General features: G+C 44.9%; 1 protein-coding gene across 1 annotated transcript in view; it reads right to left on the bottom strand.

The window, feature by feature from the left end:
• The window catches only part of SVEP1 (sushi, von Willebrand factor type A, EGF and pentraxin domain containing 1), a 181993-nt gene extending 170422 nt beyond the window's left edge, over positions 1–11571 (bottom strand). The window contains exon 1 of the mRNA XM_036260999.1: positions 10719–11571. Coding sequence (XP_036116892.1) covers positions 10719–11249 — 531 coding nt within the window. The 5' untranslated portion in view covers positions 11250–11571. The remainder of the gene's footprint in view (positions 1–10718) is intronic.
• Between the last annotated feature and the right edge of the window lie 6804 nt (positions 11572–18375).

Raw genomic sequence — 18375 nt, 5'->3', positions numbered from 1 at the left:
GCCGGGGACAAAACGCACACTAAGAAATGCAGCTCGGATGCCAGAGAATTAATTGGGGAAGTGGGTCCTCTGAGGCGACTATTTCATTGACAGGGTAGCATGAGTGGCTTAGAGAACATCTTTCTTCCTCGAGAATGTTCTCCGCTGAGTACTACCAGGGAGAGCAAGAGAGCCTGACAAAGGGGGTCAGTGTCCCTCTCTGTGTGACAAGCCAAAGGAACCCATGTTCTCCTGACCACTCAGCACGGTGACGGAGCTGTTACGTCCACCATCCGCAGCCTTGGCGCCCTGCCAGCTGCGGGCTCCTCTCCTTAGCAAACCCCCAGGTAGCTTGGCAAGCAGGGAAACCGCCACTACCATCTGTGTGCAGTTTTTATATGAGCCTGGATTCTCCAGAGCCAGTGTGACACTAGGAGAGAGGAGGGGGACAGCTGGGTGACAACCATGGTCTGGAGGGTCAGTGATTTCATCCCGAAACAAATTCCCACTCCCCGGAGGACTCTACGCTGCAGCACTTGGCATTCAACAACAAAAAGATTGAAATGGGGTTTCATTTCAATTGCCTGATAATAAACTAAAGCATCATTTTATTTCCTAAAGCAGAGCTGTATTGTGGAATAGAATGCACAAGTTCTCGTGAATATTTAAGATAAAACCTGAGATGGAAAAGGTTCGTTACACTGGAGACCAGTCACTTCAGACTGTGCCTTCAGGTGCCCCAGTATGTCTTCAATCCCCGGGGCCCGAGTGGGCAGTAACGTTTCACCTCCCAGGAAGCAATACATGTTCATTATAACTGATTTTTCAAACGCAGGAGAAATGGACATATTTCAATACGTAAATACACTATACTGCCTGTAGTCAAGTATAGTACCATTACTATTTTGAAAAAGTTCTTCCCCGTTGATTTTGAGCGCATATGTTTTATGTTGTGAAATTGGACTTCTGTGGATAGTCTTACATTCGGATGGTAAACACACGCAGAGGTGCAGCTCATTTAAAATGCTGTCTGGACAATTGACTATGTCACGCAATGGTTTTTAAAATATGATTTTATTAACTACAGTGGAGATATCTTTATTTTATTGAAGTTGGAACTTGTGGTCGCTGCCTCCAGCTTGTGTGTGCAGCTACCCTCTGGCCCCCCTGCGTCCTCTGGCGCCCTGTGCTTCCTTCCCTTTCTCTCTCCCCTGCAGAGCAGGGCTTCCTCCGCCCACCCGCGCCCCTCGCCTTGGCCTTTGCTTGCCCGGAACAGCCTGCGTGTCACAGAGCTCGGCTCCAGGGTGCCCAGCACTGCCTGCTCCTGGGAAGCAAGCCACTCTCATTCACGGTCAGTCTGAGGAAGCTGTGCAATAAAGCCACGTGCTCCATTACCAATATCATCTTTGAAACGAAAAAAAAAAATCTGTACTTGGCATGAGCAACAGCAGACCCTAAATCCAAGTGCAGGAGGGTGGGAATTATACAGTGAAGGCAATTAGGAGCACTTTAGCAGGAATGAAGAAAATAGTGTGTTGAATTAATATATACCTCAAAATTTTTTTTTCTATACCCTAAACTGCCTTTCAAATATTTCTATTAATCTTACCGGAAGTTATATTTCCTTGATTCTGAATGACATCCATCACATGAAACAAGGCAGTTGTCACTAACTCCACAGATGCAGGAATTATAACGCGTCCTTACGTTCACAGCTTCCACGTGTACTTGAGCTATGAAAGAAACGTGCTCTGAATCTGGACAATCTCTGTTGCTTAACTCTTGACAGAAATAAAACAGCTACTGCTTGAATGACCTCCTGAGAAACACAGATAGCAGAGATGACAAATTCTTCCCGAGTCTTTTCATAAAGATTGGTAAGAAAACACACCCATGTGCTGCAATTTCACTCTCCCACTGTCCGGCCCTTGGAGGAAAATACTGTGAGAACACGGGAGCCGACAACAGACCTCACAGAGCCCTCCTGTCCGCACCTGGCCCCCGGGCCCGAGCAGTCACCGTGTCCCGGCAGACCCTACGCCAGAGAGCCATTCTGCACGTGGCCGAGGTGGAGGGCGAGCTTACAAACCTCTGGGAAAGGCAGAGACCATGGAGAGCAGGGAGCTCCTGTCGCTGCAGAGGCTAAACTGACGGCTGCCCCAGGAAACGCCGAAGAACCAGGCTTTCCTGAGAAACACCCATGTGGGTTTGCTTGATGGACCTGAACGACTGATTCTGTTTGGCAGCGTGCCCTCCCCCCATCGCTCTCAGCATCCTCCTCCATTCGACAATGAATGCCTTGTGATATAGGAGCTTTGGCTTCTGGGAAACGAACACAGGAAGTTTCTGCTGCCGAGCTCAAATGGACGGCTCTGGAACTCTGATAGTTTTTGCTAAAGAAGTGTCATCCAGCGCAAGGACTGAGGTGCTTTTCACTTAGGCAAGGCCTGACTCTTCCATCTTGAGTGGGCCCAGGCCAGGGCCCTTGGTGGAAGAAACGAAGTGGGATTTCCAGAGGTTTCCTTGGTTACACAGTACGCTTCCTGACACACTGCGATGGCAAAGGCCACCCTCACGTCCTCTGCGTGCATCCTCTTTTTTCTCTTGAGCAAAAAAGCTCCACGGAACTAAAGGCAGGCATGAGACCAAGCTTCCCCAAGGAGATCATTTTGGAAGTGTGGTGTGGTTGGCGGAGAGTCTCCTTTAAGAGAGACAAGACTGCCTTTGCCCATTCCTCCTTCCGGGGGTTGGAAGCAGCCCTGATGGCAGGAGCTCCAACAGCCATCTCAGGCTAGGAGGTGACCTGAAGATGACGGAGCAGAGAGCTGAAAGGGAGGAATCCGGGTCCCTGAAGACATCACGGAGCTGCCACATTAGCCGAGCATTTGCTACTCAGGACTTAATTTGAGAGAGAAATAAATATTGTGTTGAAGCCAATGGTACTTAGACTTTTCTACTACATCCAGCTAAACCGAATCCTAGCTAATTCACTGGGTTAAAAAGGAAGTTCAGAAGACAGACTAGAAGGAATCATACCATTTCAGGCTCCACCAATGACTGGTCCACATCAGACCTTGAGCAATTCCAAGGACCACATGATGAAGTTCCAAGTGCCAGGCGGGGATGCTGATGATCTGAGAGAAGTCACGCCCAGGAATGCTATGTATTCCAATGTATGGAGTAAGCCGAATACTCAGATTTTAAAAAATGCTATCTGCCCTGGCCGGTTTGGCTCAGCGGTTAGAGCATTGGCCTGCGGTCCGGGGAGACCCGGGTTCGGTTCCCGCTAAGGGCACGTACCTCGGTTGCAGTTTGTCCCCGGCCCTGGTTGGTCGTGCGGGTGGCAGCCACTCGATGTGCCTCTTTCACGTCGATGTTTCTCTCTCAATCTCTCTTCCTCTCTCTCCCTCCCACTCTATCTGTGCAAAAAAATGGAAAAATGTCCTCGGGTGAGGATAAAAAATAAAAATAAAAAAATAAAAAATGCTATCTCCTGATGTTAATATGTCGACCAAAATATAAAAATATATTGAATATACCTATATATTTTAAAACACACACATATGATATACATATATACACCTACACACTTACACGGAGAGCCAAATGCAATGCACCCGTGGGATGAAAATGGCCCTAAAGCCACGATTTTTGTTCTCTGAGTTAGACTATTTGGCTTTACATTTTAGGTAACACTTTTCCAGCTCTGGAAATGAAATCCCTACTTCTCCCTGGCTTTGATACAACTCAACACAAGGAGGGAATATAGTAAAAACTGGGTGGAGGTGAAGAATTGGGGAGGGGAGGAGAAAGACCAGCTGACCAGCCAGAACCCTGGACTCTGTCTTTGGCATGTATGCAGCCCTGTGATTAGCGTTTAGTTACCTAACCTCTTCTACTATCTATGTCTTTCCTGTAAAACCAGTTCTGTGAAATCATAATATGAAAGTGCTTTGTAAATTACAAATCTCTTCACAAATTAAAGGTATATCTGGGTCAAGAATAAACACCCTGAATTCTTCTATGGCATGGCCAGTTAGCAGTCCCCTCCGAGCACATTTCTACTACAAGGACAAGGGTGCCTTTCCTGTCCTTTGACCACAGAAGTGAAGTAGGTCAAAGCAGCCTGTCCTCTCTGTGCCTAAACATCCACAGTCTGACCAAATATTCTAATGGTGCATTTCGACCAAACAGAATGTACTGGCAGCCAATAGTAAGTGTCTTTAACAGGAGTGGATATACATTCTTCTTTTCTTAAATCCTCACCCGAGGGTATTTTTTCCATTGATTTTTAGATAGACTGGCAGGGAGGAGGAGAGAGAGAGAAGGAAAAAACATCGATGTGAGAGAGACACATTGACTGGCTGCCTCCCGCACGACCCCAACAGGGGCTGGGTATCAAACCTGCAACCTAGGCGCGTACCTTGACTAGGAATCAAACCCGCAACTCTTCGGTCTGTGGGTCACCCACCGCTCTAACAGTTGAGCCAAAGCGGCCAGGGCAGTGGGTATACATTCTTATCACATTTCACAGTGTCCTATATGCTGGGGATAACAAAACTAATAAATAAAATGAATGAAAATGCTGAACTAAGAAGAAATTTGAATTCGGTATTTGAGAATTATCCTCTCTTCCCCTCCTCTCTCTTACACCCCGCACCCCCACCCACCCAAATAGTCAATTTCAGTACCATTTCTGCCTGGGAAATCCACCTGAGCTCTGGATCTATTTTATGCACTGAGATTCACTCACCCGTTCACATTTCTAAAGTCCTGATAGAACTGCAAAGGACGTTTCTACATAACACCAAAGCAATATGAGAATTGTTTAAAAGTTTATGAAGCACAAAAGAGAGAATGTTTCCAGACATACATTTAGAAATAGATCTTTTCAGCATCCAAAAGGAACTGAGCTTCCACACAGTGAGCTTGACATCTACATCACCCCGAGTTTGGAACAACAGAATCCACTGCAGACAGTACGGCGCCCCCAACCTACTTTCCTTCTTCCTTCAGCATCTGGGCCATCAAAGAGACCACTGCAAAGGCTACTGCCAGCTCACTGGCCAAAACAATGACCCTGATTTCACTCATCAAGGTTTAAATCTAGCGCTATCCCACACATTTCCAGGTTCTATTGAAAAACTTCAAAGCAGATACTTTTTTCCCATGAGGCTACGAGAGCAGATTACTCTCCAGGTAAAGGTGTCAACATACACCAGTGTGGACACATACAATGAGGCTCCTTCCTGGAAGCTGGGAAGAGCTTTGGCCTATCGATCCCCAGTCTTCTGGCCATCACAGCTAAGATTTTCGGCGAGACAGCATATTCCCCACCAGAGGATCACATTTCTGGAACTCTGGAACAGTGAAGAAAACAGAATTTTTTTCCCAAAGGAAGCTTCATGCTTTGTTTAATGGATAGCCTAAGTAGAGTGGGAGTGAGGGGCTCTGATTTGATTTTGATGTGAAAGACAAGAGATAGAGAGTCTTGCATTCATGGTGCCCGAGCTCAAATGCGCTGTTTAGGAAAGGCAATTGACCAAGAAGAAGGTCATTACAAAACACTCATTCCCTGGAAAGGAAAAGCTGAAGAACTTTCTGCTAACGGCGTAAAAGTTTTCCACGTAATTAAGTTCCGAGTGCTGAATCTTTCCCCTGTTCTATTCACTGTGTCTCTGGGAAAAAAAAAATCTGTGCTGACTACAGATTGATTCTTCAGTCTTTGCACTCTCCAATGAGTGCTGGGGGTGGCGTCTAAGAAGAAACGGTCTACACTGCAGTTTACCTATTCAAATAAAGTGTGATCATCGTGTCCACACATACTTCCCATCGTGTTGTGCCATTCCAACACTAAGTAAAAAAAAAAAATAAAGCAATACAGTTATCCTTTTTCCTTAGTCTCTCCTATGTGCTGAAAGATAGCAGCAACTTTCACACTGGTAAAGAAAACCCTACATCTTGAGATTTTACGCCAGAGGAATACGGCGTCTGAATTGTGATGGGTACCATGTACCTCCAAACGTGTGTCTGTGCACACTTCTATGGGTTTGTATATTTGTCTGCCTGTGTTTGTGAGTGAGTGTAATTGTGGGGGCATTCGGTTTCATGTGGAAAAGATCTGAAAAACTAATTTTTCTGGGGGCAAGTAATTAAAAACCTCAACAACGTCCCTATGCTTTTCAATTTCACGTAAAGGCCAGATCACAACCAGCTCTGCTCACACGTGGGAATCTGAGGAACCGCCTCACTTCCCATGAGGTACAGGTTCCGGAGCCAAACCCAAAGGAGGTGTACAGCTTACCATTTTCAAACTAAGTTTGTGATGAAACACACTTGCCTGATCTCTGGGAGAAAATCCATATTCAACCTCCACCGATGCCATTTCTAAACTCTGGTCATCTTCTCTCAATTTTCTCCAAGTACATTTTAATTATTTCTAAGAACGCTCAACAGGGGTTTGGAAAAGTTACAATGAAGACATGTCAGCTTCCAGGTTAGACAGGGGCCGAGTCCAGCAGCATCTGCTGAGAACCCAACCAAAATGAGAAAAGGAAAATAACAATCAAGGGGAAGTGCAGTTAACACAGACTTATGAGAAGGCCTCGCTCGTTAGATTACAAATGGATCCAGACTCCAGAAAGGCACTGGGAAGCTTGTTGGCAATCCCACTTTCCAAGACAGGATGTGATATTTGGAAGGAGGAAGCTGAAGACAGAGCCAGTCTCGAGGCGAGCAGCGTGTACTCCACTCATTCCCCATTTAACTGTTTTGGATCAACAGTACTCGGAGGCCCCACAAACCTGGCCAAGCCGAACAGAGGAGCTAGTATATGGCAAGTTTTCCTCTGATGCAGAGAGGTTCTGTTCTGATGGAGTGGCCAGTGCCATCAGGAAGAAGGCCAGCCACTGGGACCTCATGAGTCCTTGGAGTGGACACTAACACTGGGTGTGCAAAGCTTAACTCCACCTGGTGCAACTTCTCCAATAAACAGAGAGCATCTTTCAGGAGTTAGTTCATCTCTTAAAGGCAAAGGTCTTTCAAACCTCATAAGAGAGCAGCAACGAACAAATAAAAAGAAAATTAGATTCAACAGATTGGTAGAAGGATAAATGCTATTATGAGCAAAATTAAAAGGCAAGTGAAACACCGAGAAAAAATGGTTGCATCATATGTAGCAGCAAGCGGTTGGTATCCAAAGATTTCAAGAGCATTTACAAATGAGTAAGAAAAAGAACCATGCTCAAATAAAAAATGGATAATAACCCCCAAATATTTTAATGAATATCTAAAAATGGAGAGCTCTATATGGCCAATAATATATGAATAAAAGTATTCAGCCTCACCAATAAAGAAATGCAATTTAAAATGGGACTCAATTGCCCAGTCTGAGTGGCTCAGTTGGTTGGAGAGTCGTCCCATGTACTCACTGACCTGGTTTGTTTCCAGGTCAGAGCACATACCTGGGTTGCAGGTTTGATCCCGGTAGGGGTACATAGAGAAGGCAACCCATCGGTGTGATATTTCTCTCTATCCCCTTCCTCTCTTTAAGCATGCCCTCTGGTGAGGATTTTTTAAAAACAGGACTCAATTTTTCACATATAAAGTTGGGGAGGCATATTCAAATGATACTAATCTGTTTTGGCTGCATCCTAGGTACTGATCCTAGGGAGTACAATTTGGTATCAATTTTCTGCAGAGTAACTTGGCACATGTATCAAAACCCTTAAAAAAAATGGACATACTCTTTGATGCAATAATACCCACCACTTCAGAAATTTGCATTAAGGAAATTATTAGAGATATGGGCAAAGGTTTAGTCACACAGTATTATTTGTAACAGCCTAAATATATAATAATTGGTAATTACATGATAAAAATAAAGGCACAATCTACAGTGGAATTCTGTGTGACTACAGAGAAATGACAAAGTAGAAGTGTATTTCTTATTATGGAAAAAAGACTGAAAACATGGCGGAACAGAAATTCAAGTTACAAAAGAGAATGTACAGTGCAATCCTTTTACTGCATAAACATTATTTGTGCGTGACAGGTGTACATGTATGAAAAACATACCTGTTAACTGGATAACTGCAAAAGAGTCAAGAAGGGTATATCCTAAAATATTACAGTGTACTTACGGAAACTGTTTCTGATTATTTTATACAATAAAATAATAGTTTTAGTAATATAAAATTTATTTGAAAAAAGAAAAAAAATGAACTAGACTCCAACAAACATCCAGATACAGAAGATAAACTACTAAAAAAAAAAAAAAAATCAATGTTTCTATACAAGAATAATCATTTAAATTAGATTTGAAAAGATGCCATTCATAATAGCAGTATTGAATAGAATATATTTAGGTTTAAATTTGGAAAATATATACAGGACTTAATTACTGGAAAGCTATAACTTTACTGACAGGTATAAAAATGACTGGTTATAAGTGGGCATACCATATTTTTGACCTGGAAAGACCACTATGATAAAATGTAAATAACCCCCAACTTAATTGAACACTTTCTATATTGAAATCAAAATCCTGGTTGGTTTAATTTGGAATATGTAAAAATGAATTAAAATTCACATTAAGTAATAAATACATAAGAGTTGATTTTTATTTATTTTTATTTATTTTTACTTTTTAATTATTTATTTATTTTTAATCCTTACCTGAGTACATTTTTGCATTTATCCTCAGATAGAGCAGGAGGAAGAGAGAGAGAGAGAGAGACATCGATGTGAGAGAGACACATCGAGTGCTTGCCACCCACATGACCCAACCAGGGCTGGGGACAAACCACAACCAAGGTACGTGCCCTTAGTGGGAACCAAACCCGGGACTCTGGTCCACAGGCCAATGCTCTAACCACTGAGCAAACTGGCCAGGGCAAGAGTTGATTTTTAAAAGATGAGAAAAAAGGAGAGAGGATTTCCACTACCAGATATTTAAATATATTGTGAAGTTATAATAATTAAATCATATTTGCAAAGCTTATAAGGAATACATAGATAATATAAAATTAATAGCAAACCAAGAGGATATCAAATACTCATAAATATTTGGAGTATAAAAGTGCTATTCAATTAAATTGGAAAAAGATAAATGACTATTACACAAATGGTGCTGAGACAACTGGTTAACCATTTATTAAAAAATAAAATTAGACATCCTTGTCATACCATACACTAATATAAGTACCAGGTGACTTAGACTATTCAATGGAAAACTATTTCTCTAATTTGGGGAACAAGAATGTCATTCTAAGAATATAAGCAAATATAGGATTTTAAGGACAAAGTTTGATAGATTTAAATATATAAAAACTCAAATCATCCATCTAACAACTTCAATGAACCTAAGTGAAAGGCAGTGAACTGGAAAAACATGTATATCATATTAAAAAAACAAAAAGTTACCAGTCTTACTATATAAAGAGCTTTTTACAAATCATTATGAAAAACAAAACACACACAAAAATGCCATCATTGCAAAACAGGCAAAACTTAGGAGCAGGAAAAATACAAATGCCCAGTAAATGTACTGAAAAATGTTCATCCTCAAGAAAACTAAAAAAAAAAAAAAAGAGGAATTTGCTAAAATGGCACCTCTATTCACCTACCAAATTGGCAAAGATATTGAAAGTAACAGTACACCTTTTATTGGTGACCATATGGCAAACTTACAGCTGTGATACTCTGCTGGTGGTGATGTCAATTTATACAGCCCTTTAAGAGAGAATGGACAATATGTATCAAGATATTCATAAATTTTCATATCTTTTCATTCAGAAACTTTACAGAAATTCTTCCTAAAGAAGTAATCAAAGGGATCCAAACATACGTGTGTTTATTATAACTTAATTAAGGAAAAAACCTGTGTCCAACAATAGGTGACAGGTAAAGTAAATGGCACAGGTATTCAATGAAATAGTATAAAACTAATACAGACATATAATATCTATATTAGACATATAGTATAATGTAGATAATTTCATGATATAACAAATAAAAAACGTGGGCTACAGCACAGCCAGATACCAATTTGGTTGGAAGTATGGACAGACGCGCATACCTGGCAAATGTTCAACACTATGTAAACAGTGGCTTTTTAATGGTGATGAGGTTATCGTTTTTTTTTTTTTCCTTCTCCTCCTTTCTTTTTCATTATGTCCACAAACATTGGCTTGCTATCATGTGTCAGATACTTCTAGACGTTCCAAAATTTCTTCAACTGAGTGTGTACTACTTTGTAATCAGAACAAGTTAAAGTTTGTAAAAGTCCATCATCTAAAACTGACTCCCTCTTCCAGATGCTAAAAATCGTGTAAAGGACTTAGAGGGCTTTCGGTGAAATGCGTACTGAAAGCATACAATACATCATAAGAGAACTGGGGAAATATTCAGGTCCCTCCATGTCTTATCGTTAGGGACACTTCATAAAACACACTCACCTGTTCCAGCTGGATAGCCTCTTAAAGACACTTCCCTAAGAAGGCCACTTAAGGAGTCTGACATCTAGGTAAGGCTTTAAAACCCATTATCCCCTGGGACCCCCACACCAACAGGAAGGTAGTAAGACTGATTCTGTACACGGGAATACTAGACTTGGGGTGGGGCGTTGGGGCTTGCCCAAGGTGAAACTCTGGGTTCGAGCTGGGCAGGCGGTGGTGGGTGGGAAGGGCCCGGGTGGGGGTGGGGGGCAAGGCCAGGGTCCGCAGGGGCGGGTGCCTTACCGCGGCTTGCTGGAAGGCGCCCTTGGTGTAGGTGCCGCCGCCGCGGTAGGTGATGGCCGGGATCTCGCGGCTGAGCAGCGCGCACTTGTGCTGGTGCGCGCGGCGGTTGGAGATGTAGTCGACGCGCGGCACCACGTTGTTCTTGGACGAGAAGGTCACGATGGCCACGCGTGTGGCCGTGGGCACCACGGGGAAGTCGGACAGCAGCTTGCGGACGAACTTCAGCTCGCTGAGGAAGTTGGCTTGGCCCACGCTGGACGACTCGTCCACCAGGAAGACGAGCTCCAGGCGCTCGCTGAGCTCCCGCAGCCGCCGCACGCGCCGCCGGAACGCCTGGCCCAGCCGCTCCACTTTGCTCTCGGGCGCGTCCTCGCGGGGCGCGGGCGGCGCGGGCAGCCTCCCCGGCGCCCCCGGGGCGGCCTCGGGGAAGAGGCGGAAGCTGAAATTGCGCGACGGGGACGTCTGCTGAAAGGTCGCCCAGCCCGAAACGAGCGCCAGACCCCAGCAACAAAGGGCCAGGCGCGACCACATCGCGCTGGAGACGGAGCGGCGGCCCCGGAGCGCTGGCGGCGGCCCCGGCGCGGAGACGCTGGGCGGCCGGGCTCGTGGAGGGGCGTGCGCGGCGCGGGGCGCGGGACGGCGGCCGAGAGCCTTAGAGCCCTTTCATCTGACACTGGGGACACAATCCAGACTCCTCCAGCAGCGCGAGGACGCAGGAGGGAACGGCGCGCCCTCTTTACCCCCCTCTCCGTCGTCTTTTTTCTTCCCTCTCTCCTCCTCCTTTCTCGCCCTGAAGCCTATAAAATGTTTGAAGGAAAGGGGGCAGTCAAGAAAAATCTCCCGCTCCCCTCCTCTCCCTCCTCTCCCTCCCTCCCGCTCCCCTCTGCTCTCTCCTGCCTCTATCTCTGCCTCTATCTCTCTCCTCCCCCTCTCCTCCTTCTCCCGGGATCAGGCCGAAGACTCGGAGATTCCATGACACCAGAACCCCGCGTCTGTCAGGCTGTCAACATTCCCGCAGCAAGCGCACCAGCGCCCAAGCCCTGATTGATCCCATATGTCTGGCAGGGGCTGCAGAGGAATTCGCTGGAGATGGATCCAGATACCGAGAGTGCCACAGTAATTGGAAACACTTTGTAGAGGAAAACACACACGGACTGGCCAGGGAATTGAAAGCATCCTTTGAAAACTGCTTGCTCACCTTTTGCAGCTCTCTTCCCTCCTTCGATGCCCCAAAGCCTTCACCAATTTCGTAGATGTTTATTGGGCTTTCCTGGTGGGGGTTTCTGGCCCTTGGAGTGTGTGAGGGTATAGACTGTTGAGGGCGCCCTCAGATCGCACCATATTGTGTGTCCACCAACATCAACAAATATTTTCGAGTGCCTATTATGTGCCAGGACATTGGGAACAGAAGGAGGAACAAAAAGTGACATGCATCTGGTCTTCGCGGAACTTATAGGGTAATGAGTGAGGTGGCTATTAGCCAGACATTTCACAAATGATATATGTAATCACAGCTGACTGTGCTAAGTGCTATGAAGGAGGGCTTAGGTAGACAGACTTGACCTTGGAGAGGCCCGGGAAGCCTTCCCCTCGGAGATGAAGTTTGTGCTGGAATATAAGTTGGGGTGCCTTCACCCCAGCCCACTTTCATGTGCTTGTGGTCTTTTTCAACAGGTGAGACCTGTAGAGGTCTGTTTCCTTGGCTCTGAATGGTGCCTAGCGCATAGCTACTTGGAAACACAAGTTACACCTGGGAGTGCAACAAGCACCTAAAGGGCGTGGTGCAAGCACAAAGAAGGAGCTTGCTTTGCATAAGAGGTGGAGTCCTTGATCCAAAGATGCCAGCTAGGAGTCAGCAGTGCTGTGCAGATATTGCCTGTGCAGTTATGAAAACGATCTGAACTAAGTCACTTCCATTCCTTGGCTTCAGCTTTGCATCTATTTCGTGATGGAATTCAGTGATCTCAGTTTCCTGTCTTTAATAGAAGATAATTTAATTCCACATATTTTTAATGAAATACTTTCAATGAGAGATGCCCCAGTGTATTGATTGAAATGTTAGGGCTCTGGAATCAGTTTGCGTGGGATGAAATCTTGGCTCTGCCATTCACTAGTTGTATGAACATGACATCAGACTTCTCATCTGTAGGGTGAAATAATAGTAATAGCGTGTTAAGGGTTATTGTGAGGACTTAATCATAACAACATAAATTCTTAGGACAGTGCTTAGAATAGAGCACATACTCTGTAATTGCTGGTTGTTATTTTGCCACCTTTAATCATGAATACTCTTCAAACTCTTATTTTTCTAACAATATTTATAGACTATCTACTGTGCCAGAATGTTAGATACTGACCATTTAAAAATGAGTAAGACTCAGTTCCAGTCCTCCAGAAGTTCAAGGGGTATCAGAAGAGAATGTAGATTTGCAAACGGTGACTGTAGGATGGCTATAAGAAGGGAGAAAGGAAGTGAGCAAGACCTCATTTGAGCTGAGACTTTTAAAAAAAGAGAAAGCATACCCCAGTTTCATCTACTCTATTATTTCAGACACATCATCAAGCCCAAATGTTTCAGGACCTTTATGTGCCAGGCACCATGGCAACTACTATGTGTACTCGCTCATGTGTCCCCCACAAAACCCAGGGAGGTAAACAATCGCTTTAGGACTCTTTGGTTGCATGAAACAGACACCCAACTTCTCGTGTAAATATAAAGGGATCCCGTGGCTCGTACAACTAAACTAGAGAAAGGGCAGGGGTAAACTGATCTCGAAAAGACTTGGAAAAGGAAATCAAGAACTACTTAGGGCTTCTATTTTTCTCTTGCTTCTGCTTTTCTTTGCGTGTTGGGCTTAGTCTCTGTCTTCAGATTTATGATCTGAGGAGAAGAGATTCTTTCTCATGAGCTCAAGTTTAAAAAATTAACAAAAACTACCACCACCACCACCACCTTGAAGAACTCCACTAGAGCAGGCATGGGTATGGGCCTGTTCCTTAACCCAGAACGGGGATGAGGGGATGGGCCATTATGGTTGTACTGACTTCAGTCATATGCTCACTGTGGCAGAGACACCTAGCCACCTACCCACTGCATCTGATTTTCCCTTCTTGAACAGCAGTAGAGCTCCTGAGGTTTAGCTGGGCACAGAGGTGCCTGAAAGACTACATATCTCAGCCACCCTTGCCGATGAATGTGGCCATGGAGCTAGGTTCTGGGCAATGATACGTCAGTGCTGGTTTTGTGCGGCAGCTTCCAGAAAAACCTCTTTAAGAGACAGCTGTTATCTTTTATCTGTTGTCTCTTCCTTTTATCCCTAACCCTATCTTTCTGCCCGGAGCATGAACGTGGTGGCTGAACTCTAGCAGCCACTTTGGACCATGAGAGTGAAGGTCACATTCCAGGGACGGGTGAGTCGCCAGCTGGAAAGAGCCTAGGTTCCTGCACACGTCAGAGGGCAAACCACTAGACTCACCTCCGATTGCCCATCGACCACTTTTATATGGAGTTTTACTGTCGTCACATTCGGCTGAACTGGATCCTGACTAATAAGCCCACACTCTGCTCCGTTTCATTAGCCAAAGAAACTTGCATGGAACCTTCTAACTCCAAAAGAAGCAGGGAAGAAAAATCCTACCAGATTCCCAGAAAGCAAAAAGCTAGAACCATTTGGTGAACAACACAAATAACTACCATATTGAGTCACATGACAATAGGAAGTTAGTTGAGTTCAAAAAGCAAAGTAGAGACAAAACCCCAGGAAGCTAAGTCTGACCTAAAATTTAGGAGGTTCCTGCCCTGGCAGGTGTGGCTCGGTGGTTACAGCATTGGCCCATGCACCAAAGTCTTGAGGGTTCGATTCCTGGCCAAGGGCATGTACCTGGGTTGCAGGTTCGATCACCAGCACCAATCCAAGGCATGGGTAGAGGCAACCACTCAATGTGTCTCTCTCACATGGGTGTTTCTTTCCCTCCCTCTCTCCCTCCCTCCCTCCCTTTTACTCTCTAAAAAAATCAATGAAAAAAATTCCTTGGGTGAGGATTAACAACAACCAAAAAATTTAGGCGGTTCCTATAGAAAGATTCATAAATCAGTTTCTACAAGGACTTTCTGATCTTTAGTTTGGACAGTAAGCTTATATTTACTATATAACCATGTTATATTTACAGATAACCATGTTATATTTACATATAAACATAGTGAATTATAATGTGATTCTAGCAAGAGTTTGTACTTGAGCAGCTGTGGGGATTAGATTAATTCATGTTTTCTTCATTTTTCACTCCAGCCCTTCTGGAATCTATCTTTTCTGGCACAAAAAGACCCAAATATATTAAAATGCAGTTATCAAAATATTTTTAAAAACTAAATTTGTCATGTAGTAGTGTATATGCTTCTTCATGATCACACTACACAACATCAAGTATGCACTGTTTAGTTAATACCCTATTTTAAAAGGAGCGATGAAAGTAACAATATTTCGAGATGTCTGCCATGGGTCTAGCTGCCTAGATGATTCTGAAACGTCCCCGGGGTGGAGCGTGAGGACAGAATGGTTGGCACTGTGCACCTCCGGGGCCCGAGCAGTCAGGCCTGTGGAGCCTGTCCTCAGGGAAGGGGAGCGGGGACACAGAGACGTCTTGCCTGCGTGTTCGGAAACCTGCAGCTGGAGTCTTCACTGCTCCCCAATGCTCTCGTCTGTCACACTCTCCAGTCTGAAGCACTGCGCAATGTTGGGAGACAAATGTGGGGGTGCGGTGCTACTGGCATCTAACGCAGAGGCCAGGAATGCAGTGAACACCCTGCGAGGGACTGGACAGCCCCCACGACAAAGCATCATCCAGCCCAACGTGTCAGTGGTGCTGAGGTTCAAAAACCCGGGCCTGCACCACAATAAATGACAGAAAATGACAAGCTTTCACACCAAAAATGAAGATCGAAGAAGCAACCTAAAGGTACTGAAATGACATGAACCTGAACTGCAACAACGACCCCGGCGTCATCCCATGTGTTAAAGACTTCCGAGGGGGGAAATGGGTACAGTAGTCCCTCCTTATCTGCGGTTTTGCTCTTTACGGTTTCAATTACCCACAGTCAACCGTGGCCCAAAAAGATAACATGGAAAATTCCAGAAATAAACAATGCGTACTTTTTTGTTTTTGTTTTTTAAAAATCCTCACCCGAGGATATATTTCCATTTATCTTCAGATGGAGTGGGAGGGAGGGAGAGAAACACCAATGTGAGAGAGGCACATCTAGGTACCCATGCCCTTGACCGGAATCGAACCCACGACTCTTTGATCCGCGGCCAACACTCTAACTGCTGAGGCAAACCAGCCAGGGCAACAATGCGGATATTTTAAATTGCACACCATTCTGATGATCATGATGAAACTTTGTGTCATCCTGCTCCATCCTGCCCAGGACGTGACTCACCCCTTTGTCCGCATACATTAGTCACGTGGAAGCCTCTTGTTCGTTAGATAGACTGTCCCACTATCGCAGTGCTGGTGTTCAAGTAAACTTACTTAACTGTGGCTCCAAAGCACAAGAGGGGTGTGGCTGGCAGTTTCAAGATGCTGAGGAGAAGTCGTGAAGTGCTTCCTTTGAGGGAAAAAGTGTATATGTATAAGACAAAAGAGAGTATATCTAGGGCTCGGTGCTGTGTGTGGTTTCAAACATCCGTCGGGTCCTGGACTGTACGCCCCGCAGATGAGGAGGAGCTGCTGATTGGTCGGGCGGGGAAGGTGATGCATTACATCATTCTCACCACTGACAGCTTGATTTGGAGTCTCGGAGCTGGACAATCAGAAACTGAACTTTAATTCCTATCGACTCACTGGGACCCATGCGAGAGGACACCCCCCTTCACCCTGCCCTTCACTGAAACCATCAGAGCAAAGGCGGGTGTCCTTTGGCACGGGGCTCAATGGATCGATGGAATTGATGTTCAGTTTCGAACACATGGAGGGACTGAGGGAGAAAGCAGGGTACGGTGCTGGCGAAGATCCTCTGAGATCTCGAGAAGCAAGTCCAGTAAATGGGAGCAGGGGCTGGAAACAGTGTCTTGTTTCGTTTTTGAATGTAGAACAGAGTGTTAGTGAATCCCAGCCACAGGCAGTTCTGACAGGAGGAGGACGTCACTCTGACTGTACTTTCTAAGAATATCTTTCTGTTGTGAACTTAAGAAAGACATTTCTCCCTCCTACAGATGTTGGGAAAACATGCCACCTGGTTTGTGTTTTTAAGTAGAATCACCTGGAGATGGAGTTCGTGGTGGAAAAGCCCAGCAAAGACAGCGAATATAATAAAAAAGCAATAGATAGGGATAAATATCGTAAGTCTGGTCATGACACTAGAGACAGATACATTTAGAAATACGCATCATTTTATGTGGTTCATCTCATTTAATCCTGCCATTGATCTTGAAGTAAATATAATGGTGACTCCATTTATACCGGTGAAGAAATAGCATTATCTGAGGTAGCCATGGAGTCTAGACATACATATGTTTATCTATTACATGTAAGTGTATGTTCAATGTGCTGTCTCTTGCTCGCAACACAACCTTGCAGCGGAGTGGTGCATTCACACGTCCGTCATTTGGGCCAATCCCTGCTTTTGTATTGATGATGCGCTCCCTGCCTCAGCTCATCTGGTTCCCAATGAATAAACCTGGAGGAAGTCATCACGGGCCTTCAGATCGGGCGGTCTTCTCCACACAGCCACGTCAGTCCATCCAGTTTTGGAAATTATCATCCAACCAGTCCCTCACCTTTCTGGCTTAGTGAGAGGGGTGCCAGCCTGTTGGGACCATTCCTGGCACCCCTCTCCTAGCCTGTCATATGTAGACATTAGGGGGTCGTTTTTCAAGGTCACATCACACCATCACCTTCGCCTTGCACTGGGGTGGTCGCAGTCCAGAGTGGGTTGCATCTTCTCCCTGTCCACCTCCCTCTTCACATAAAAAGGCACCGCCTTCAGGAAAACAGCTGTTCTCCTCCAGAACAGCCCAGCTCCGTGAGCACTTTTCCAGACAGCAGGTGGGGTCACCCTCAGCTGAACGCTGCAGGACTTGCGTCTTGAACTGGTAAAGGACATGGATGGAGAATCTTTCATGCGGTGCTGGGAGCATCCCTGGGTTCTCGAAGGCTTGGTGAGCGGGCTTTCTTTGGGCTGATGGTTATGTTCAGAGTGACCATCTCCTTTACCTCTTTAGAAACAGTCATCCACAAAGAAGTGTGCCCCAAACATTACCTGTATCCTTGAATTTGTGACCCCGCTTTCCAAAGGTGCTATGGGAGATGGTCTCTCTTCCAGAAGGACATTCACTGAAGGGCTTTTATGATTCACTGACAGGACCAGCCTTTGTGTCCACTTAGAAGTAGGAGCTCACCATTATCATCATCAACCTGTAAAAAATATATTTTTATCTCTATCTCCAGATGTTATATTCAAGGTCAAGGCTTGAACCCAACTCTCTTTGTGATCTTGAACAATATTCTAAAAACAAATGATAATATTAATAGTAATAATAGTTTTTAAAAGGCATGTCCTTTTGATTTTTAGACCTGTTCCTTCTCCGACCAGTGTGTGAAATATGAACAGACCAGCAAAGACAGTTTCCTACTGACAAACGATACCACTGCACTTCCA

The sequence above is a fragment of the Molossus molossus genome, unplaced genomic scaffold, assembly GCF_014108415.1.
Source record: "Molossus molossus isolate mMolMol1 unplaced genomic scaffold, mMolMol1.p scaffold_m16_p_14, whole genome shotgun sequence".
NCBI classification, from domain to species: Eukaryota; Metazoa; Chordata; class Mammalia; order Chiroptera; family Molossidae; genus Molossus; species Molossus molossus.
The sequence above is the reverse complement of the archived record's forward strand: the minus strand, read 5'-3'. Positions and strand labels throughout refer to the sequence as shown.